Raw genomic sequence first — 25475 nt, 5'->3', positions numbered from 1 at the left:
TGGTACTCGGGTTGGGAGAGGAGGACTACAACTCCTCTCATCCGACCTCCGCTCCCGCTGATAACAACGAGAGCGGCGCGGCTGAGGGAGAAGTAGTTCTCCTCAGCAGAGCCGGGAACAACCGGCAGTTAAAAAAAAAGAAAAAAAAGGTAAAAAAAAAAATCCTTATACTCACCTGTCCGACGCCCCCCTGTGTCATCTTGGTCCCCGGCGATGCTCTCTCCCTGGCGACCTGTGGTATACTGTGCTTCCAGGACCTGCAGTCACGTGAGCGATCAGCGGATCACTCAATTGACCTTACCCTGGGAACATTCTGAAGAATGTTCCCAGGATGATGGTGGTGAGAGCTCACCGGGGCTGATCAGCTGATCTTCAGCTGATGAACCCCAGTGACCTCCTGCAGCAGCATGTATACTGATAGGATGGATTTTACATTCCTGTCAGTATACAGTGCTGTCTTCTACAGCAGTGACATCAGTGATTGCTGATGTCACTGCTGTAGAAGTGACTCGGATCGCCGTGGGACAATCGGCGGTATGTGGACTGCGTCATTGGCGGCGGACAGGTGAGGGATATGGTTGTTTGTTATTTTACATTTCTTCCAGAAGATCGATGGCTTTGCGGACCCGTACAATCAATTTTTTTTAAAAAAAAAACGTGTCTTTTTTATTCAATTGAAATACTTTTTTCTGGCCGTGTCTTTTATTGAAAAAGTGGCAATAACTTTACTACGCGGTTAGTAATGGGGGCGTCTTATAGACGCCCCCATTACTAACCTGGGCTTCACGTCAGCCGCCAATACAAGGCTGACATGAACCCCAACCCCATTACCCCACTCGCCACCGCTACAGGGCAGTGGGAAGAGCGGAGGCTAAGCACCAGATTTGGCGCATTTAATGGATGCGCCATTTCTGGGACTGCTGAGGGGTGATATTAATAGCCGCAGAGGGGGCTAGTATTCGAGGCCCCTTCCCTGGCTATTAATATCAGCCTGCAGTTGTCTGTTTAGCCTTTTCTGGTTAGATTTTATAGGGGGACCCCACGTCAATTTTTTTCTGGGGTCCCCCTGTAATCTAGCCAGTAAAGGCAAAACAAACAGCTGTGGGCTGATATTAATAGCCAGGGAACATTTTTGGCTAATGGCCCCTTCCCCGGCTACTAATATCAGCCCCCTGTTGTCGGCTTTCCCTCTGCTGGTTATAAAAATGACGCAGGAGCCCACTTAATTTTTTATTTTTTTTTAGGCTCTGTGCCCACAATCCGGATTTAGCAGCACTTTTGACGCATATTTTTTGCTGCGTCCAAAACGCTGCATTCTATTGAACGCAGGTAAATCCGCATGTGTTCACTGAATCATGCAGATTTATGGCATTCAATTCATTCTAGTGGTCAAATTTCTGTTGCAGAGACTAGCAACTCCGTAAGAGAATTTGACATGTTACGTTCCTGAAAGACGCGCCGCATGTCAGTGTCCATGGGTGATTCACAGCCTCTGATGCACATATAGTTGACATGGGATTTCTAGAGACCCCATCCACTATCTGGACTCTGCGTGTTTGGCGCTGTATAAATACGCAGCGTCAAACCTGCAGCAGCTTCTGACCTTGGCCGCATACCCAAACTCACCCGCAGCATGTCAATTTCTGTAGTTGACATGCTAGTCTCTGCTGCTGATTTTGAACGATTGAAGTGTCATTATATGCGATAGATTCACATGTACCGACAACAAAAGTGCGGCATTAGAACACCTCGTTTTGGATGCAACAAAAATATGCTGCCTCCAAAGTGCTGCTTGTTGCTGTTTGTGGGGACGTAGTGGCTAACGAATGAGCTGTGAGCTGTTAATAATGGCCAGGGACCATGTTTGCAAATGGCACCTTCCTAGGCTAAAAATAACAGCTCACAGCTGCCGCATAAATTACGTGAATAGAAATGCTAATGAAGATTGGGTCAATGGGATTAGATGACGCCCAGCTCTTTTGTTTGGTGATGTCAAGGTGTCAATCAGACCTTTTCATGACCAAACCTAATTAAAGTAAAGTAAAGAGTTAAATAAACACACAGACAGAGAGCAAACACTTTATTTGAAACACAACAGACACGTTCTTTAATCATTTAAATTAGCCAATATACTCACCCCTGTTCTGACAGTAATCCAAGGGTTTAAGCAATGTCCCACCAAATAACTTTATTTAGCTTCAAAAAGCTTTCATTGATGTACAGAAACGCTTCAAAAAACGCTTCAAAAAACACATAAAAAAATATGTCAAAAACGCTCAGAATTTCTGCAGCGCTTTTTCTGCCAAGGAGATGCAGAAATGCTCAGGAAATTTCTGCTTGAAATCCTGATTGTGCGCACATAGCCTAAGGATGTTTTTATTTCTGTTATGGTTGATTGTTCTCAGTGGGAGAGACAAAATAATAATCTTGTAGTTATGATAATGATGTTAGAAAGCAAGCTTTCGAGACTACTTAGGTGTTTTCATCAGACATGATATGATGAGACCTAAGAAGTCTTAAGAGCTTGCTTTGTAACATCACTCATTTTATTTTTGTTAGCCATTAAAAGGTATTATAACTTCAAGATTATTATTTTGTTTCTGCCTCTCAGAACAATCACATTTTTTTCAACTGGCTAACACGGTACCAAAACCTTTTTTTTTTCCTTTTTATTATGGCATGTGTCAAAGGTTGAAGAGTGAACAGATAGAGCGAAGATGTACATGACACTTTTAGTAGAAATTTGATTGTGTCCCAGGGAAAAATCTTTTGTTTTCTTTCTAGTAGTAATTTAAATAGACATTTTATCAATAGTTATTTCCCTTATAACCTTGGTCAATAGAGAACAACAATGTAATGTTTGCTAATTAATCATTGCAGTATCTACTCACACCGAGCTAGAAGGCAACACATAGGTAATGTTGCTTCATTTTAATTTCCATATTTATAGATCTGCCTTCTGGGAGTTACATTCAGGAGGACATTTCACATTGCTCCTATCTGTGTGATGGCGGGAAAGACTGCTGTGACGTCATGGCGAGCTGTAAGTGCGGAACTCACACCGGCCAATATGAATGCATCTGTGAGAAAGGATATTACGGCCAAGGGCTGCAGTATGAGTGTACAGGTAAGGACAATGGTTAATTATTTGCCTATTGACTGAGGTTCCATATGCAGACAGTTTTCTTGCTGACCCAGGAAATCTGATATTTGAGCACAGAACTGCAATATAATGTGAGATGACACAAGATCAATAAGGAAATTCATTAGAACCAGATTTTGGGACTATCACTATTCAATGTGCAAATGGAGAGAGCTAATCAATTCATGGGATCATGTGTTCTCATGTAGGGATATATGCCGTATAGGTTTTTATATAGTAGGTATAGGTTTGTATATACATCCATATTGGATCTTAAAAGGCAAAAGCCTTGAATCTTACGAAAGTGAACCTCAAGCATTTTTGGAACCACCCCAGTCAAATTACCTACCTGTCACTGTCTTCAACCTACACCGATGACCATGGCAGGTTGGGAGTTTAACTGAAACAGTACAGTGCTTGTATTTCATGAGAGTACCATTTTTAGTTATAGAGGTACTAATTTTGCTTTTTAGAGTAATTAGCTCTTTTCCCTTTTGTGACATGGGGTGAACAGAAACCATACTGGATATATGTTGCATTGTTTTCAAGCACTTTTCACTAATTTCACCTAATTTTGATGAAGAACCCCTGTATGTAGTTACAAACTCGTAAACGTTTCCCAAGGATCTTTGTACACTCATGTTTTTTAAATGCAAGAAGTTGTGTAGACTAGTGCTGTCATCATAAAGTCTTTGAGCTGTCTGTCTATGTAGGTAAGATATTCCATTAAAAATCAGACATTGGAAATCATTTGCCATTTGAACAATCTCTTAATTGTATTTCTCATCAATTTAATTAACTATAAAATGATTTTATTTTAAAAACAAGAATATCTCTTGAGTGATTCCAACCATTTTAACTTTTGTTAATGGGTGCATAATATGAAAACTGTCTAAAAATAGGGTTTGAACTATGCTCAGAACCCAAGTCAAGAAAATATAGATATAGTTATATATAGCTTTATATATATGTATACTTATTTATATATAGATAGATAGATAGATAGATAGAGTTTTAGTTAAGACTAATTCTAGAAGTTTTTTTTTTACAATATGTATATTTTGAAATAGTGTAACATTTATAGCATATGGATATTCTCTCTTGCACACATTCCTTGGCACTTGGTACACCAAGTTGTCTTTTTTGCCTTCGTCTTGTAGACAAAATACCACCATGAACAAGGTCCAGGAAGACCGAAATGGTGGTGTATTTAAGTATTTTGTTAACATGTACAGTGGCACATTTGGGCACCCCTGGTCAAAATTACTATTATTGTGAACAGTCAAGCAAGTTGAAGATGAAATGATCTCTAAAAAGCCTAAACTTAAAGATGACACATTTCCTTTGTATACTAGGCAAACTGTATTTTTTTTTTCATTTTACACACATGGTCAAAATTGTTGGTACTCCTCATTTAATGAAAGAAAAACCCACAATGGTCACAGAAATAACTTGAATCTGACAAAAGTAACAATAAATTAAAAATCTGTGAAAATTAACAAATGAAAGTCAGACATTGCTTTTCAACCCTGCATCCACAGAATTAAAAAAAATAAATAAACTCATGAAATAGGCCTGGACAGAAATGATGGTACCCCTGAAAATAATGTGACAAAAGGGACATGTTAAATCAAGTTTTGTCCAATAATTAGCATTACAGGTGTTTACAATCTTGTAATCAGTCAGTGGCCTGTATATATGGGCTACAGATACTCACTGTGCTGTTTGGTGACATGTTGTGTACCACACTCAACATGGACCAGAGGAAGCAAAGTAAAGAATTGTCTCAGGAGATTAGAAAGAAAATTATAGACAAGCATGTTAAAGGTAAAGGTTATAAGACCATCTCCAAGCAGCTTGATGTTCCTGTGACTTATCATCCTGTGCACATATTATTCAGAAATTTAAGATCCATGGGACTGTAACCAACCTCCATGGTCTTGGCCGCAGGAGGAAAATTGATGACAAATCAAAGAAACGGATAATACGAATGGTAACAAAACAGCCCAGGATAACTTCTAAAGAGATTAAATGTGAACTTCAAGCTCAAGAAACATCAATGTCAGATCGCACCATCCGTCGTTGTTTGATCCAAAGTGGACTTCATGGGAGATGACCAATTTGAACACCATTGTTGAAAAAAAATCATAAAAAAGCCAGACTGGAATCTGCCAAACTACATGTTGACAAACCACAAAGCTTCTGGGAGAATGTCCTATGGAGAGATGAGACAAAAATGGAAGTTTTTGGCAAGGCACAACAGCTCTATGATCACAGACAGAAAAATGAAGCATATCAAGAAAAGAACACTGTCTCTACTGTGAAACATGGATGAGGCTCTGGTATGTTCTGGGGCTGCTTTGCTGCATCTGGCACAGGGTGTCTTGAATCTGTGCAGGGTACAATGAAATCTCAAGACTATCAAGGGATTCTAGAGAGAAATGTGTTGCCCAGTGTCAGAAAGCTTGGTCTCAGTCACAGGTCATGGGTCTTGCAACAGGGTAATGACCCAAAACACACAGCTAAAATACCCAAGAATGGCTAAGAGGAAAACATTGGACTACTCTGAAGTGGCCTTCTATGAGCCCTGACCTAAATCCTATTGAGCATCTTTGGAAAGAGCTGAAACATGGCGTCTGGAAAAGGCAACCTTCAAACACGAGACAACTGGAGCAGTTTGCTCATGAGGAGTGGGCCAAAATACCTGTCGAGAGGTGCAGAAGTCTCATTGACAGTTACAGGAGACGTTTGATTGCAGTGATTGCCTCAAAAGGTTGTTCAACAAAATATTAAGTTAAGAGTACCATCATTTCTGTCCAGGCCTATTTCATGAGTTTAATTATTTTTAAAATTCTGTGGAAGCAGGGTTGAAAAGCAATGTCTGACATTCATTTGTTCATTTTCAAAGCGTTTTAATTTATTATTACTTTTGTCAGATTTCAGTTATTTCTGTGACCATTGTGAGTTTTTCTTTCCTTAAAAAAGGGGTACCAGCAATTTTGACCATGTGTATAAAAATTCCAAAAAGAAAATGGGCTGATGCAAAAGTTTTGACACCCTTGGAGAATTTATGTGCTCAGATAACTTTCACCAAGGTTTCAGACCTTAATTAAACTTTTAGGGTTATGGCTTGTTCACGATCATCGTTATGAAAGGCCAAGTAAAGCAAATTTCCCAGCTTTATAAAAACCCAACCTCCTCTAACCCTGCGCCAAAAAACAGCAGCAATGGGTTCTTCTAAGCAGCTGCCTAGCACTTTGAAAATAAAAATGGTGGAAGCCCACAAAGCAGGAGAAGAATAGCAAAGTGTTTCAAGTTGCCTTTTCCTCAGTTTGAAATGCAGTTAAGAAATGTCAGTTAACAGGAATAGTGGAGGCGAAGATAAGGTCTGGAAGACCAAGCAAAATTTCAGTGAGAGCTGCTCATAGGATTGCTACAGAGGCAATAAAAACTTCCGCTTGACTGCAAAAGACCTTTAGAAAGATTTAGCAGACTCTGGATGTGTGGTTCATTTTTCTACTGTTCAGAGACACCTGCACAAATATGGCTTTCACGGAAGAGTCATCAGAAGAAATCCTCTCCTGCATCCTCACCATAAAATTCAGAGTCAGAAGTATGCAAAAGAACATCTAAACAAGCCTGATGCATTTTGGAAATAAGTCCTGTGAACCGATGAGGTTAAAATAGAACTCTTTGGCCACAATGATCAAAGATATGTGTGGCGAAAAAAGAGCACAGAATTTCAGGAAAAGAACATCTCGACAACCATTAAGCATGGGGGTGGATTAATCATACCTTGGGTTTGTGTTGCAGACAATGGCATGGGGAACATTTCACGGGTAAAGGGAAGAATGGGTTCAATGAGGTTTCAACAAATACTTGATGCAAACATAACACCATCTGTAAAAAAACTGAAGTTGAAAAGAAGATGGCTTCTACAAATGGATAATGATTATAAACATGTATCAGAATCCACAATAGACTACCACAAAATTCGTAAGCTGAAGGTTTTATAATGGCCCTCACAGTTCCCTGATCAGAACATCATTGAAAATCTGTGGCTAGACCTCAAAATAGCAATGCATGCAAGATGACCCAGGAATCTCACAGAACTGGAAGAATTTTCCAAGGAGGAATGGATGAAAATCCCTCAAACAAGAATTGAAAGACTCTTGGCTGGCTACAAAAAGCGTTAACATGCTCTGATACTTTCAAACGGGGTTGCTACTAGGTACTAACCATGCAGGGTGCCCAAACTTCTGCATAGGCCCATTTACCTTTTTGGAATTTTTAAAATGTAAAAGATAAAATATATAAATATATATATTTGCCTAAAATAGAAAGGAAATGTGTCATCTTTAACGTTAGACCTTTTATAAATCATTTCATACTCAACTTGCTTAGCCTTTCACAATCAAAATGACAGTCATTTTGACCAGGAGTGCCCAAATTTTTACAGGCCTCTGTATCTATAACAGTAAATTGAATTCAAGATAATACAACTTATTAGTGCCATAGTCAACTTTTGAAGGATGTTATTATTATTATTATTATTTATTATTATAGCACCATTTATTCCATGGCACTGTACATGTGATAAGGATATACATAGCAAAAACATTTACATAATCTTAACAAAGCGAGTCAGCAACTGGTACAGGAGGAGCGAGGACCCTGCCCGTGAAGGCTCACATTCTACAAGGGATGGGTGAGGATACAGTAGGTGGGGTAGAGGAGGTCATGCAGTAATGTGGTGGAGCGGTGGTTACTGCAGGTTGTAGGCTTGTCGGAAGAGGTAGGTCTTTAGGTTTCTTTTGAAGGCTTCCATGGTAGGCGAGAGTCAGATGTGTTGGGGTATGGAGTTCCAGAGTAGGGGGGATGCACGGGAGAAATCTTGTATGCGATTGTGGGAAGAGGAGATAAGAGGGGAGTAGAGAAGGAGATCTTGTGAGGATCGGAGGTTGCGTGCAGGTAAGTACCGGGAGACTAGGTCACAGATGTATGGAGGAGACAGGTTGTGAATGGCTTTGTATGCCATGGTTAGGGTTTTGAACTGGAGTGTCTGAGCAATGGGGAGCCAGTGAAGGGATTGACAGAGGGGGGAGGCCGGGGAATAGCGGGGGGATAGGTGGATTAGTCAAGCAGCAGAGTTTAGGATAGATTGGAGGGGTGCAAGAGTGTTGGAAGGGAGGCCACAGAGCAGGAGGTTGCAGTAGTCGAGGCGGGAGATGATGAGGGCATGCACTAGTGTTTTTGCAGAGTCTTTGCTGAGGAATGCACGGATCCCCAAGATATTTTTGAGTTGGAGTCGGCAGGAAGTGGAAAGGGCTTGGATATGTGGTTTGAAGGAGAGATCAGAGTCCAGGGTTACCCCAAGGCAGCAAGCTTGTGGGACTGGGGAGAGTGAACAGCCATTGACGTTGATGGATAGGTCAGATGGGGGATATGAATGAGAGGGTGGAAAGATGATGAACTCTGTTTTATCCATGTTGAGTTTTAGAAATCTGGCAGAGAAGAAGGATGAGATGGCGGACAGACATTGTGGGATTTTGGTTAATAGGGAGGAGGTATCGGGTCCAGAGAGGTAGATCTGTGTGTCATCAGCATAGAGGTGATACTGAAAGCCGTGAGACTCTATGAGCTGTCCCAGGCCAAAGGTGTAGATGGAGAAGAGCAGAGGTCCTAGAACTGAACCTTGGGGGACACCAACAGATAGGGGGCGAGATGAGGAGGTGGTGCGTGAGTGGGAGACGCTGAATGTCCTGTCTGTTAAGTATGAGGAGAGCCAAGATAGAGCCAAGTCAGTGATGCCAAGAGATGAGAGAATCTGTAGTAAGAGCGAATGGTCCACTGTGTCGAAGGCAGATGACAGGTGCAGAAGGAGGAGTATGGAGTAGTGTCGCTTGGATTTGGCGTTTAGTAGGTCGTTGGTGACTTTGGTCAGGGCAGGTTCAGTCAAGTGATGCGGTCGGAAGCCAGATTGCAGGCGGTCGAAGAGGAAACAGGAGGAGAGGTGGGAGGACATTTCAAGGTGGACATGTTGTTCTAGTAGTTTTGAGGCAAAGGGGAGAAGTGATATGAGGTGCTAGCTAGTCAGAGAGGATGGGTCAAGGGAGGGCTTTTTGAGGATGGGTGTGATTGCGGCATGTTTGAAACATGAGGGGAAGACACCGGTTGTTAGTGACAGGTTGAATAGGTGGGTTAGGGTTGGGATGAAGACTATGGTAAGGTTAGGGATGAGGTGGGATGGGATTGGGTCAAGTTCGCAGGTGGTGAGGTGTGATTTGGAGAGTAAAGAGGAGACTTGACCTTCTGTAATTGTGGAAAAGTGGGGATTTGGAGGAGGAAGGTTGAGTATATATGAGGAGGGGTTGTGCGGACTTTAGGCAAATGCTTTGTCTGATGGTGTCAATCTTCTGCTTAAAGAATGAGGCAAAGTCTTCGGCTGAGATGAGAGAAGAGGGAGGAGGTGCTGGGGGGTCGAAGGAGAGAATTGAAAGTGTTAAATAGCTGTTTAGGGTTGTGAGACATGGAGGATATGAGAGATGAGAAGTAGGTTTGTTTTGCTGTAGTGAGTGCGGACTTGAAAATAGTGAGGGATTGTTTGAATGCGATGAAGTGCTCGATGGAGTGAGACCTTTTCCATCTCCGCTCCGCAACCCTGGAGGTCCGTCGTAGTTCTTTAGTAAGTCTGGTGTGCCAGGGTTGCCTGTTGATTGTGCGAGATTTGGTATGTGTGAGAGGGGCGATCGAGTCGAGAGCTGCAGCTATTGTGGTGTTATATGAAGCGGCAGCAGCATCTACATTGTGTAAGGAATTTATGTCTGTAAGAGGGAGGAGGGATTCAGAGAGTGAGTGTAGGTCAAGGTGTTTGAGTTTTCTGCGAGCGTGTATAAGTTTGTGGGGTGGGGATTGTGCACCTGGAGAGGAGAGGGTAGAGAATATGAGGAGGTTATGGTCAGAGAGAGTGAGGGGTGAGTTAGAGAGGTTAGATAGGGAACAGAGGCGGGTGAAGATGAGGTCCAGTGTGTGGCCATCTTTATGAGTAGCTGCCGAAGATCATTGAGCAAGGCCGAAGGAGGAAGTGAGGGATAGGAGCTTAGAGACAGACGAGTGGGAAGTGTCAATGGGGATGTTGAAGTCACCCATTATGGATATGGATAATATATGTTATCAGTATCTGATTTTTGATGCCCAACAGCTTCATCACTACGAATGCCTAAAATGAAGGGGTCATGGAGCTCCAAACTAGAGATAAGCGGTGTTCGACTAGAACTGTTCGCCAATCTCAAATTCGAGCTGTTTTGGGCGGTGTTCGAGTTGTTCGACGAACCCGAACGATTTGCAAAAAAATTCGGCTGTTCGAGGTTATGTTCAATAACTGTTCGTGCACCAAAAGCGTGTCCATGGTGGTTGTGGCATTACAGTGATTGCACAAATCGATGGGAACAGTGCTCACAGTGAAACATGAAAAGCCGGCAATTCATCAGCGGCATATACCGGTACCCGACAATTTAGAACCGAAAGAATAGAGTATCACACATAGATTAGATAGATAGAAACATGTCAGTCACATATATATGAAGTACAGTGACAGTGTCGATTACTGTACTTGTCATTTAGTGTTAAAATAAAGGATTTATTTTAAAAAAAATTGACGTGGGGTTCCCCGTAATTTTAGGCTCTAGCGGAGGTTAAGCAGACGGCTGGGGCAGATGTTTGAAGCCTGGGAAGGGGTAATACCCACGGAGCTTCCCAGGCTACTAATATCAGCCCCCAGCTGAATACCTAGCCAGTCTCTGCGGCATGGCAAGCTGGATGGCAGCGTTCTGCTGCGATCCAGCCTGTCATTTCGATGTAGCAGAGCTGAAGCTGTCGTGGGAACCATGGAAAGGTAAGGATGATGTTGCTTTATTATTTTTCTTTTATTGCAGGAGATCGTTGGCTTCAGCTGGAATGGGCGTGATGGTAAGTATGGTTTAATTTAGAACAATAAAGAATTGTGTGTTTATTTCAATTTAAAGGACTTTATTCTGGGTGTTGTGTTTTTTTTTAAATACTTTACTAGAAATTCATGGCGGTCATGTCTAATATTGGCATGACCCCATGAATTTCAGGCTTAGGGCCAGCTGATAATACCAAGCTGGCCCTAACCCCTTTATTACCCAGTGAGCCACCGCACCAGGGCCCTGGATGAGTTGGGTACAGCGCTAGAAGATGGCGCTTCTATGAACGCGCCATTTTCCGGGGTGGCTGCGGGCTGCAATTTGCAGCAGGGGGGCCCCAGAAAGCTTGAACCTCCCTGCGCTGCAGATTCCAGCCCCCAGCTGCCTAGTTGTACCAGGCTGGACACAAAAATAGGGCGAAGCCCCACGTATTTTTTTTTTAATTATTTCATGAAATTCATGAAATAATTAAGAAAAAAAGGCCTTCCCTATATTGTTGTGTCCGGCCAGACACTGAGAAGCGCTGGCGTGCTTGCGCTCCTCAGTGTCTCGCTGTGACTGCATCCAGATGAGCCGAGTTCATGTCCAATGAACTCAGCTCACCTCATGCACGTCACTGACAGCGTGGGAAAATTCTCGTGCACTCAGCGCTTCAGTGTGAGAATTCTTCCACGCTGTCAGTGACGTGCATGAGGTGAGCTCATGTTCAATGAACTCAGCTCACTTCATGCTCGTCACTGACAGCGTGGGAAAATTCTCCTGCACTCAGCGCTTCAGCGTGAGAATTTTCCCACGCTGTCAGTGACGTGCATGAGGTGAGTTCATGTCCAATGATCTCAGCTCACCTCATGCAAGTCACTGACAGAGTGGGAGAATTCTCACGCTGAAGCGCTGAGTGCAGGAGAATTTTCCCACGCTGTCAGTGACGTGCATGAGGTGAGCTGAGTTCATTGGACATGACCTCGGCTCATCTTGATGCCGTCACAGCGAGACACTGAGGAGCGCAAGCATGCCTGCGCTTCTCAGTCTCTGCGGCATGGCAAGCTGGATGGCAGCGTTCTGCTGCGATCCAGCCTGTCATCTCGATGTAGCAGAGCTGAAGCTGTCCTGGGAACCATCGAAAGGTAAGGATGATGTTGCTTTATTATTTTTCTTTTATTGCAGAAGACATTGGCTTCAGCTGGAATGGGTGTGATGGTAAGTATGGTTTAATTTAGAACAATAAAGAATTGTGTCTTTATTTCAATTAAAGGACTTTATTCTGGGTGTTTATGTTTTTATTTAACTTTGACTATGGGGTTAGTAATGGGGGTGTCTTATAGACGCCTCTCCATTACTAACCTGGGCTTGATGTCAGCTGTCATTATAAGCTGACATCAACCCCAGCCCTATTACCCCACTGCCACCGCTACAGGGCAGTGGGAAGAGCGAGGCTAAGTGCCAGAATTGGCACATCCTATGGATGCGCCGTTTCTGGGGCGGCTGACGGCTGGTGTTTCTAGCCTGGGAGGGGGCCAATATTCATGGCACCCTTCCTGGGCTATTAATATCAGCCCCCAGATGTCTGCCTTGCCTTTGCTAGCTATTAAAATAGGGGGGACCCCACGTCATTTTTTGGGGGGGATCCCCCATTTTAATAGCTAGTAAGGGCTAGGTATTCAGCTGGGGGCTGATATTAGTAGCCTTGTAAGCTCCATGGGTATTACCCCCTTCCCAGGCTTCAAACATCTGCCCCAGCCGTCTGCTTAACCTCCGCTAGAGCCTAAAATTACGGGGAACCCCACGCCAATTTTTTTTTTAATAAATCCTTTATTTTAACACTAAATGACAAGTACAGTAACCAACACTGTCACTGTACTTCTTATATATGTGACTGACATGTTTCTATCTATCTAATCTATGTGTGATGCTCTATTCTTTCTGTTATAAATTGTCGGGTACCGCTGCTGAATTGCTGGCCGGCTTTTTTAAAGAGACGGTGCATGAAAACACTAATATTTTTTTTTATAAATCCTTTACACTAAATGACAAGTACAGTAACCAACACTGTCACTGTACTTCTTATATATGTGACTGACATGTTTCTATCTATCTAATCTATGTGTGATGCTCTATTCCTTCTTGTCTAAATTGTCGGGTACCGGAGTATGCCGCTGCTGAATTGCCGGCCGGCTTTTTTAAAGAGAGCGTCTTCTGAGCAGTTTGTCAGCTTTTGGACACCTTTGAAGGTGTTTTCTATGTGTTTCTATGTGTTTTTGTTTGCCTGCCATTAGTTTTAACGGTGTTCGACGGTGTTCTAAGGTGTTCGACGAACAGTTCGACGAACAGTTCCTCGAACATCCCGGTGTTCGACGAACCGAACCGAACCTGAACACTACGGGGGTGGCTCAACACTACTCCAAACAGCTTAAATAAGCTGTTTTACAATTTTTTACCCAAAACTAGGTTGATTTTAGAAAAAACATAGATGAACTGTTGCACTTTTTTGATATCTGCACCTTTTTCATTATAGGCATCGATAAAAGTATAAGCAATCAAACATTGATGTGATAAATGCAAATTGTGGAAAAATCTTAACTGAAAAACACTGATCATATTACTGAAGCACTTCCATGTATACTTTTTCTTATTAAATGTGTGTATACAGCAAGTAAAATAAGTATTGAACATGTCACCAATTTTCTAAGTAAATATATTTCTAAAGGTGCTATTGACATGAAATTCTCACCAGATGTGGGTAACTACTTATCCATTCCACACAGGTAAAAAATAAAATCATAGATGTCCATAAATTAAGTTATGCATAGTAATGAGAAATGACACAGTGAAAAAGTAGTGAACATGCTTACTGAAATTTATTTAATACTTTGTACAAAAGCCTTTGTTGGTGATGACAGCTTCAAGATGCCTTCTGTATGGAGAAAATGGCAGCATGCATTGCTTAGGAGTTATTTTGGCACATTCTTCCACACACACTCTCTTCAAATCCTGAAGGTTCTGTGGGCTCCTTCTATGAACTCTGAGCTTTAGTTCCTTCTATAAATTTTCTATTGGATTCAAGTCAAGTGATTGGCTGGGTCATTCTAGCAGCTAAATTTTCTTTCTCTGAAACCAATTGAGAGTGTCCTTGGCTGTGTGGTAGGAATCATTGTCTTGCTGAAATGTCCACCCTCATTTCATCTTCATCATCCAGATAGATGGCAGCAGAATGTCACAATACATTTATCCATTCATCCTTCCTTCAATCATAGGAATTTTGAAAGTGTTTTATGCTGACAAACAGCTCTACACCATGATGTTCCCACCACCAAACATCACTGTTGGTATGGTGTTTTTAGGGTGATATGCAGTGCATTTTGGCCTCAAAACATGGTGTTAATTATGGCATCCAAAGAGTTAAATGTTGGTGTTATCTGACCAGACTGTATCCTCCCAGTATTTCACAGGCTTGTCTAAATGTTCTTGAGCAAACTTTAAATGTGCTTGAACATGCTTTTTATTCATCAATGGAGTCTTGCATGGGGAGCATGCATGCAGGTCATGTTGTTATGATCTGCAACAAGTACTAAGGAAAGATAGGGGAAAGCTGTCCCTACAGTAAGACTAAGCTGAATCCCTACGATGTAGCGGGCTGACTGTTCCTAGCGAACAGACTCGCCTTAGTCCTAGGCTAGTCTGAACGAAGACCTATAGCATAAGGGGAGGAGTCCCTAAAAGAACTAAGGACTGGGACAAAAATGAGACATCTCCTAAACAGAGAAGTTGTTGCAGAACACAAAAAGACAAACTGACAAAAAGGTACTAGAGGTCCCAGAAGGACCAAGCAAACTGACAGAGGAAGGCACTGAAGCACCTGGCTAGAGAAACAGTCAAACATTGAAGTCCAGCACAGCCAAAAGGGCGGAGCTGGAATATAAAGGCAGATGGTCATATGACCGCAAAACACAAGATGGAAAAACAAACAGGAGGGTTCTAACAGTACCCCCTCTTTTATGAGGATCCTCCGGATCCTCCAGGCCCAGGCTTATCCGGAAGCCTCTTGTGGAAAGCTTTAACAAGCCTAGGAGCAGAGACATCATCCGTCCTTACCCAAGAGTTGTCTTCGGGACCGAAACCCTTCCAGGAGACAAGATACTGTAATCTTCCTCTATGCCATCTAGAATTCAAGATATGAGAAATTTCATATTCGCTGTCTTCCACCACAGGAGGAACTGTGACAGTTGCGTCCCTATCTGATACATCAGCCTTTTTCAACAAGGAAACATGAAACACAGGATTAATCTTCCAGGAAGTAGGGACATCCAACCTAATAGCAGATGGGTTAACAACCTGAAGCACTTTAAATGGACCCAAAAACTTAGGACCCAGTTTTTTAGAGGGAATCCTCAACCGCAGGTTCTTTGAAGACAACCAAATCATGTCACCCACAGTAAACAAAACCTCCTTACGTTTCCTGTCAAAATACTTCTTGGACTTCTTGTTAACCTCTTGAAGGTTGCAATGTACATTAGTCCAAATTCTTTCCAAATCACCGGAAAAATTCTCCTCCTCTGGCACTGCCGACCCCAATTTGGAGAACGAACCAAAAGACGGATGTCTCCCAGTACAACAAAAAAAAGGAGAACACCCAGCAGAGGAGGATGTATGATTGTTAAGAGCAAATTCTGCGAGAGGCAGAAACTCAGACCACACCTCTTGATTGTTCTCCACAAAACAACGCAAGAACTGTTCAACATCCTGGTTCTTTCTTTCAGTCTGTCCATTAGACTCAGGATGATAACCAGACGAAAATGACAAATGAACTCCCAACCTGTCACAAAAAGCATGTCAAAAGCGAGCCACAAACTGAGGTCCTCTATCAGAAACAATATCTGTGGGAACGCCATGGAACTTGACAATCTCCTTAACAAACGCCTTAGCGAGTGTCTTGGCGCAGGGTAACTTAATGAATGGAACCAAATGACACATCTTACTAGTGACTCGCCCCCTGGGCCGAGGGGCACCCGGAACCCGGCTTCTGGGGGTTGTAGTATCCGTGGCGGTGACCCAGTCCCGTGGCTCAGGGTGGTCAGGCCAATGGCGGTATTTTGTGGGGGGTTTTAGGTTAATTGTCCGACTACGCCACCCGTGGATTGCGGTCAGGGTGTACTGCCGCTGCGAGGCAGTCCGCTGAGGCTGGTGTGGTGTGCGCAGCAAAAGATGGGATAACTCCCCACGGGAGGAGTATGGCCTCAGGGCAGGTAATGTGGATGATGGGAGTGATGGTGCGCGGGCGTCCCAGCACTAGTAGTGCTGGTGCAGCGATGAGCAGGAATGACTCAGAGCCTTTGCAGTGCAGTTCAGGGTCTTTACTGGTGATATGAAGGCAGACCCTCCCGGGAGTACTGGCTAGCATAAGGGGCCTGGTCAGTCTGCGAGCAAACAGGAGTTCCCCTGGCCAGGTGGAGTTGTAGGCCTCCCCATCTATCTGCACTCTTTCTAGCTACCTTGCTGTAAGCGGGTAGAAGTAGCCCACGTCCCTGAGTATACCGTGTGGTGCTCACCCGTATGGCTGGTGACTTGGGGCCTTCTGTTAGCCTCCGCTCCTGGATGGCGGTGCTGGTCCCTTCCTTGTGACTGAGCCTCCGGGCTTCTATGGCCAGAGGACCTGGAATCTCCTGCCGGCTGGTTTCTGCTGCCGGGTGGATATCAGTCCCCACAGCCTCGGACTCCGGTATCCGGTTATCAGATTCTTCTGCCAGGGCGAGCTATATCTCTGCTTAGCTTCCAGCCCCTGGTCTTCTGCTCCTAGCTCCTACAGAGCTCCTGCTGTTTCTTTCCCTGTGTCTGGAACTGTCTCTGACTCCCAGACTCTGACTCCCAGACTCTGACTGAACTAATCCCGCCCCAGACCCAGTTTATAAGGGCAGATTCCTCCCCTCCCAGATCTGGGCGGGAGGTGTTGCATGCTTAGGGCTCCTGACCAGAGAAACCTCCCACTTGCTCTCAGACGTAATATTCCTATTACTGTGGCAACCAGACCCCTGGGGTGCCACACTAAAACGGTCCACGACCACCCAGATGACAGTAAAACACTTGTACACAGGAAGATCAGTAATAAAATCCATTGTGAGATGCCTTCAATGTGCACTAGGAACCTCCAGAGGGCAAAGCAACCCCGAGGAGGAGTATGTGAAGCCTTTGACCTAGAACACACAGTACATTGACGCACCCACTTGATGACTTCCTTCTGCCATCCAGGCCACCAAAAACTGCAACTGATAAGTCTCTTAGTCTCCGAAATTCCTGGATGACCTGCCAACCGAGACTCATGACACTCCACAAACAAATCTCTCCAAAAGGCTATAGGCACAAACAACCTCCCATGGGGAATGTTAGATGGAGCATCATCTTGAGCTTTCAGAATCCCATTCTCCAAAACGGAGTCCAATGCCGCCACCACAACTCCTTTCTGTAATATGCTCTTCTCCTCCTCGGCACCGACCGTAGGAGAGAAGCTGCGAGATAAAGCATCAGCTTTAACATTCATAGTACCAGGGATATAGGTAACAGAAAAATGAAACCGAGAAAAAAAAAGTGCCCACCTAGCTTGACGGGCATTCAAGCGCTTGGCAGCATCCAGATAGATCAAATTCTTATGATCTGTGAAAACATGAATAGGAAATCGAGCGCCTTCCAAAAAATGACGCCAATGTTCAAACTCGAGTTTAATAGCCAGCAACTCACGATTTCCAACATCATAATTCAGTTCGGTTTTCGAAAAAAATTTCGAAAAGAAGGAAAAAGGATGTACTCCATCCTTGTTCTCCTGAGTCAAAACTGCTCCGACCCCCACCGATGAAGCATCGACTTCAACCAAAAAAGGCTTGGTCTCATCAGGCTGCATAAGGATAGTGGCAGAACTGAACCTCTCTTTGAGATACTCAAACGCTTCAATGGCCTCAGTAGTCTACTGGACCGTATTCGCAACTTTCCTGGTGAGATCGGTCAGAGGCTTAACAATTATAGAAAAATTCTTAATGAACTTCCTGTAATAATTGGCAAAACCCAAAAATCTCTGTATAGATTTCAAACCAATAGGCCTAGGCCATTCCTGCGCAGCCTGAACCTTCACCGGGTCCATCTCAAAGCCCTTGCTGGAGACAATGTAGTCCAAAAAACTAATTTTTTGCAAAGTGAACTCACATTTCTCCAGCTTAGCAAAGAGTGAATTATCACTCAATAACTGCAAAACTTCACATACACTCTGCCAATGGGACTCTAAATCTGGTGAATAAATCAAAATGTCATCCAAATACACAACCACATTCTTACCAATCAAAGGTCTCACGATGTCATTAATAAGGTTCTGAAAAAATGCAGGTGCATTGGTAATACCAAAAGGCATCACCAGATTCTCAAAATGACCTACCGGAGTGTTAAAAGCAGTTTTCCATTCATCACCCTACTTCACTCGTAACAAATTGTATGCCCCCTGGAGATCAATTTTTGAGAACCACTTGGCCCCCACCAACTGGTTAAATAAGTCAGGAATGAACGGCAATGGGTAGGAATTGCGTACGGTAATCTTATTAATTTCACGAAAATCCAGACATAGACGTAAACCCCCGTCCTTTGTTTTAACCAAGAAAAACCCAACTGCCACAGGCGACTTAGAAGGTATAATGTGACCAGCAGCCAGGCTAGTCTCTATGTACTCCTCCAAGGCCTTTCTTTCAAGAATAGTCAGATTAAACAAGCGACTTTTGGGAAGAGTAGCTCCAGGAACAAACTCAATGTTGCAATCATAATCCCTATGAAGAGGTAAAACTTGCGACTCCTCCTCCGAAAAAACCCTCCAAAAATCTTGGATAGGTACCGGTAATTACCCTTTTTCCACAGCCGCAATGTGACCATTACAACATTTATCATAGCACTTCGGACTCCAAGACTTAATCACATTAGTAGACCAGTCCAGTAAAGGATTGTGCAGTTTTAACCAAGGCAAACCTAAAACGACCGGAGAGGGTAAATTATCTAATACAACCAAGTCCAAAATTTCTTGGTGAACTCCATTGATAGAGAGGGGAAACGCAGCAATCTTGTGAGTAATACATTTCAAGGGAGTGTTATCAATTGCAATCACAGAAATAGGTGATGACAAAGGTTTGGATTTCAATTTAAGATTTTCTAAAAACCCTTTATCAATCACATTAAGTGTTGAACCACAATCCACAAATACCTGAAATTCAATCAAATTTTCCTGCAAGGCAGTACTCCCAGAAATAAATACTCCTGCAGAGCGTAAACAAGCTATACGGGCGTAACTGACTTTTTTTTTTTCTTTACTTAAACGAAGAACACAATACTTAATCAAATGGTCAGCTTTACCACAATAAAGACACAATCCCTCGGCGAACCTCCGGTCTCTTTCCTGAGAGTAGAGTGACATCGCCCCAACCTCCATCGGTTCTCCGCCGTCAGAGCAGATTTTCTGGAGACTAGGACCTGACATTACAGGAGTCTTTACCTCATTCACCCTGGACCTCAGTCTCCTGTCCACACCTCAGTCTCAGGTGTGGGGAATGCAATTAGAAGATTTTTAACCCTTTCACTCAGACCAGCAAGAAATAAACATTTCAGCGCAGGATCATTCCATTTGACTTCTGAAGCCCATCTCCTGAAGTGTGTGCAATAATTTTCAACATCACCTGATCCCTGATTCAAACGCCAGAGTTCTGCCTCAGCAGATGAGATTCTATCAGGATCATCATATAATAGCCCCATAGCAGAAAAAAATTCTTCTACAGACCTTAAACATGGATCATTAGGTTGGAGAGAAAAGGCCCACCCCTGTGGTTCATTGCGCAAAAGTGACATAATAAAACCAATGCACTGTGATTCATTCCCAAAGGACCTTGGTCTCAAACGAAAATATAACAAACAAGCATTTTTAAAGGAAAAACAATCTTGCTGTTTATCATAAAAAACATCAGGCAGTCCTACCTTGGGTTCCACAAAATGCGCTACAGAACAGCTACTCACGTGTTGCTGCAGCTCAGCCGCCTCCAGAGACAATCCCTGCAAGCGTTGAGCCAAATCCTGGATGGAAACCATACAGATCCCCGAATTTCTTTCCTTTCAGTTTTTTGGGCTGGACTTACTGTTATGATCTGCAACATGTACTAAGGAAAGATAGAGGAAAGCTGTCCCTACAGTAAGACTAAGCTGAATCCCTACGATGTAGCGGGCTAACTGTTCCTAGAGAACAGAACCGCCTTATTCCTAGGCTAGTCTGAACGAAGACCTATAGCATAAGGGGAGGAGTCCCTAAAAGAACTAAACAGAGAAGTTGTTGCAGAACACAAAAAGACAAACTGACAAAAAGGTACTAGAGGTCCTTGAAGGACAAAGCGAACTGACAGAGAAAGGCACCGAAGCACCTGGCTAGAGAAACAGTCAAACACTGAAGTCCAGCACAGCCAAAAGGGCACGTGACCGCAAAACACAAGATGGAAAAAACAAACAGGAGGGTTCTAACACATGTAGGTTGAGTGCATTACTTATTGTTTTCTTCATCGGAGTGCTGCTTTAATATTCCTGAATTTTTTTTTATTTATTTGGTTCAGCATCAATCATAAAATAAGTGACATAACCAAACAGTAACATCTACACCACACTCTCTTAAAGGAGTTGTCCACTTCTCAGACAAACCCTTTTCAAATATTATATTTCCCAGTCCAGTTCTTACACTTCCATCACATGTTCAAGGTTCATCTAAAGGAGGTGTGAGCAAAGCTGCTTATTAGTGACCACTGATTGGCACGGAAGCCCTGGGAGACCCAGAGCCGACAGTGCTAGAACAGTGCCAGTGCAAAAGGTGGGCATCTCTTAATTGTATTTTATACTGGGTAATATAGTGTGTAAGAAGAAGTCACCCGAGTAGCGGACAACCTCATTAATATATGCCCTCATGAGCCTCTATTATTGTTAGGTTAGCATATATCAATGATAATTGGATGACGCTCCTGATTTATATTTTTCATTATACCTCAATAGATGGTAGATTGGATATTGAATCAGCTTTTTGTTCCTTTTCCAATAGAATTGAGTAAATGCATACTACATAGAGGCATAAATATTATATTGGAAATTAGGAGCTGTAGACCACAACTTAAAAAATACTGAAGTGTTTTCATTTTTTTCATACGACCGATTGATTTTCATTTGTGGAAAATAAAACGTATGATACAATGTATCTCCTGCTAGAAAACTGCTTTGTACTGAAAAGTGACTCAGCAATGCTGTGCTATCCAGCAGTGACAAATGTTTCACAGCTCCCTAATGCAAACCAAAGGCATTTCCTGTGATGTATTGCATAGTTCTGTGTAATAGTAATGAATACTTGTGGCTATTAGTGTTGAGCCACCCCCGTAGTGTTCGGGTTCGGTTCGGTTCGTCGAACACCGGGATGTTCGAGGAACTGTTCGTCGAACTGTTCGTCGAACACCTTAGAACACCGTCGAACACCGTTAAAACCAATGGCAGGCAAACAAAAACACATAGAAACACATAGAAAACACCTGCAAAGGTGTCCAAAAGCTGACAAACTGCTCAGAAGACACTCTCTTTAAAAAAGCCGGCCGGCAAATTCAGCAGCGGCATACACCGGTACCCGACAATTTAGACAAGAAGTAATAGAGCATCACACATAGATTAGATAGATAGAAACATGTCAGTCACACATATAAGAAGCACAGTGACAGTGTTGCTTACTGCACTTGTCATTTAGTGTAAAGGATTTATTAAAAAAAATATTAGTGTTTTCATGCACCGTCTCTTTAAAAAAGCCGGCCGGCAATTCAGCATCTGTACCCGACAATTTAGAACAGAAAGAATAGAGCTTCACACATAGATTAGATAGATAGAAACATGTCAGTCACATATATAATAAGTACAGTGATAGTGTTGCTTACTGTACTTGTCATTTAGTGTAAAGGATTTATTTAAAAAAATAATAGTGTTTTCATGCACTGTCTCTTTAAAAAAGCCGGCCGGCAATTCAGCAGCGGTACCCGACAATTTAGAACAGAAAGATAGAGCATCACACATAGATTAGATAGATAGAAACATGTCAGTCACATATATATGAAGTACAGTGATAGTGTTGGTTACTGTACTTGTCATTTAGTATTAAAATAAAGGATTTATTATTAAAAAAATTGGCGTGGGGTTCCCCTTAATTTTAGGCTCTAGCGGAGGTTAAGCAGACGGCTGGGGCAGATGTTTGAAGCCTGGGAAGGGGGTAATACCCACGGAGCTTCCCAGGCTACTAATATCAGCCCCCAGCTGAATACATAGCCTTTACTAGCTATTAAAATGGGGGACCCCCCAAAAAAAATGACGTGGGGTCCCCCCTAATTTAATAGCTAGCAAAGGCTAGGCAGACAGCTGGGGGCTGATATTAATAGCCCAGGAAGGGAGCCATGAATATTGGCCCCCTCCCAGGCTAGAAACACCAGCCGTCAGCCGCCCCAGAAATGGCGCATTCATAGGATGCGCCAATTCTGGCACTTAGCCTCGCTCTTCCACGCTGCCCTGGTGCGGTGGCAGGGGGTAATAGGGTTGGGGTTGATGTCAGCTTATAATGCCAGCTGACATCAAGCCCAGGTTAGTAATGGAGAGGCGTCTATAAGACACCCCCATTACTAACCCCATAGTCAAAGTTAAAAAAAACACAAACACCCAGAATAAAGTCCTTTAATAGAAATAAAGACACAATCCTTTATTGTTCTAAATTAAACCATACTTACCATCACGCCCATTCCAGCTGAAGCCAACGATCTCCTGCAATAAAAGAAAAATAATAAAGCAACCTCATCCTTACCTTTCCATGGTTCCCACGACAGCTTCAGCTCTGCTACATCGAGATGACAGGCTGGACCGCAGCAGAACGCTGCCATCCAGCCTGTCATCCCGCAGACACTGAGAAGCGCAGGCTTGCTTGCGCTGCTCAGCGTCTCTCTGTGACGACATCCAGATGAGCCGAGTTCATGTCCAATGAACTCGGCTCACCTCATGCACATCACTGACAGCGTGGGAGAATTCTCCTGCACTCAGCACTTCAGCGTGAGAATTTTCCCACGCTGTCAGTGACGTGCATGAGGTGAGCCGAGTTCATTGGACATGACCTCGGCTCATCTGGATGCCGTCACAGCGAGACAGTGAGGAGCGCAAGCATGCCTGCGCTTCTCAGTGTCTGCGGGATGAGAGGCTGGATGGCAGCGTTCTGCTGCGGTCCAGCCAGTCATCTCGATGTAGCAGAGCTGAAGCTGTCGTGGGAACCATGGAAAGGTAAGGATGAGGTTGGTTTATTATTTTTCTTTTATTGCAGGAGATCGTTGGCTTCAGCTGGAATGGGTGTGATGGTAAGTATGGTTTAATTTAGAACAATAAAGAATTGTGTCTTTATTTCAATTAAAGGACTTTATTCTGGGTGTTGTGTTTTTTTTAAATACTTTACTAGAAATTCATGGCGGTCATGTCTAATACTGGCGTGACCCCATGAATTTTGGGCTTGGGGCCAGCTGATAATACCAAGCTGGCCCTAACCCCTTTATTACCCAGTGAGCCACCGCACCAGGGCCCTGGATGAGTTGGGTACAGCGCCAGAAGATGGCGCTTCTATGAACGCGCCATTTTCCGGGGTGGCTGCGGACTGCAATTTGTAGCGGGGGGGGCCCAGAAAGCTTGGGCCTCCCTGCGCTGCAGATTCCAGCCCCCAGCTGCCTAGTTGTACCTGGCTGGACACAAAAATAGGGCGAAGCCCCACGTACTTTTTTTTTAATTATTTCATGAAATTCATGAAATAATTAAGAAAAAAAGGGCTTCCCTATATTGTTGTGTCCGGCCAGGTACAAATAGGCAGCTGGTGGATGGGGGCAGCCCGTTCCTGCCTGCTGTACCTGGCTGGACACAAATATAGTGCGAAGCCCCACTTCAATTTTTTTAAATTATTTCAGGAAATTCATGAAATAATTTAAAAAAAATTGACGTGGGGCTTCGCACTATATTTGTGTCCAGCCAGGTACAGCAGGCAGGAACGGGCTGCCCCCAACCACCAGCTGCCTATTTGTACCTGGCCGGACACAACAATATAGGGAAGCCCTTTTTTTCTTAATTATTTCATGAAATAATTTAAAGAAAATTGACGTGGGGCTTCGCCCTGTTTTTGTGTCCAGCCAGATACAACTAGGCAGCTGGGGGCTGGAATCCGCAGCGCAGGGAGGCCCAAGCTTTCTGGGCCACCCCCGCTGCAAATTGCAGTCCGCAGCCACCCCGGAAAATGGCGCGTTCATAGAAGCGCCATCTTCTGGCGCTGTACCCAACTCATCCAGGGCCCTGATGCGGTGGCTCACTGGGTAATAAAGGGGTTAGGGCCAGCTTGGCATTATCAGCTGGCCCTAAGCCCGAAATTCATGGGGTCACGCCAATATTAGACATGACCACCATGAATTTCTAGCAAAGTATTTAAAAAAAACACAACACCCAGAAAAAAGTCCTTTAATTGAAATAAACACACAATTCTTTATTGTTCTAAATTAAACCATACTTACCATCACGCCCATTCCAGCTGAAGCCAACGATCTCCTGAAATAAAAGAAAAATAATAAAGCAACATCATCCTTACGTTTCCATGGTTCCCATGACAGCTTCAGCTCTGCTACATCGAGATGACAGGCTGGACCGCAGCAGAACGCTGCCATCCAGCCTGTCATCCCGCAGACACTGAGAAGCGCAGGCTTGCTTGCGCTCCACAGTGTCTCTCTGTGAGGGCATCCAGATGAGCCGAGTTAATGTCCAATGAACTCGGCTCACCTCATGCACGTCACTGACAGCGTGGGAAAATTCTCCTGCACTCAGCGCTTCAGCGTGGGAGAATTCTCACACTGAAGCGCTGAGTGCAGGAGAATTCTCCCACGCTGTCAGTGACGTGCAGGAGGTGAGCTGAGTTCATTGGACATGAGCTCACCTTATGCACGTCACTGACAGCGTGGGAAAATTCTCCTGCACTCAGCGCTTCAGCGGGAGAATTCTCACGCTGAAGCGCTGAGTGCAGGAGAATTCTCCCACGCTGTCAGTGACGTGCAGGAGGTGAGCTGAGTTCATTGGACATGAGCTCACCTTATGCACGTCACTGACAGCGTGGGAGAATTCTCCTGCACTCACCGCTTCAGCTTGAGAATTTTCCCACGCTGTCAGTGACGTGCATGAGGTGAGCCGAGTTCATTGGACATGAACTCGGCTCATCTGGATGTCGTCACAGAGAGACGCTGAGCAGCGCAAGCAAGCCTGCGCTTCTCAGTGTCTGCGGGATGAGAGGCTGGATGGCAGCGTTCTGCTGCTGT

The 25475-nt window shown here is 43.8% G+C and overlaps 1 protein-coding gene across 1 annotated transcript in view; it reads left to right on the top strand.

Moving 5' to 3' along the window:
- The window catches only part of SVEP1 (sushi, von Willebrand factor type A, EGF and pentraxin domain containing 1), a 469484-nt gene that overhangs the window by 57360 nt on the left and 386649 nt on the right, over positions 1-25475 (top strand). The window contains exon 3 of the mRNA XM_073664736.1: positions 2951-3127. Within this exon, the coding sequence (XP_073520837.1) occupies positions 2951-3127 (177 nt within the window). The remainder of the gene's footprint in view (positions 1-2950; positions 3128-25475) is intronic.

The sequence above is a fragment of the Phyllobates terribilis genome, unplaced genomic scaffold (assembly GCF_046119375.1).
Source record: "Phyllobates terribilis strain yellow unplaced genomic scaffold, ASM4611937v1 Scaffold_1__5_contigs__length_1240528914, whole genome shotgun sequence".
Lineage (NCBI taxonomy): Eukaryota > Metazoa > Chordata > Amphibia > Anura > Dendrobatidae > Phyllobates > Phyllobates terribilis.
This window is presented reverse-complemented; position numbering and strand designations above follow the sequence as displayed.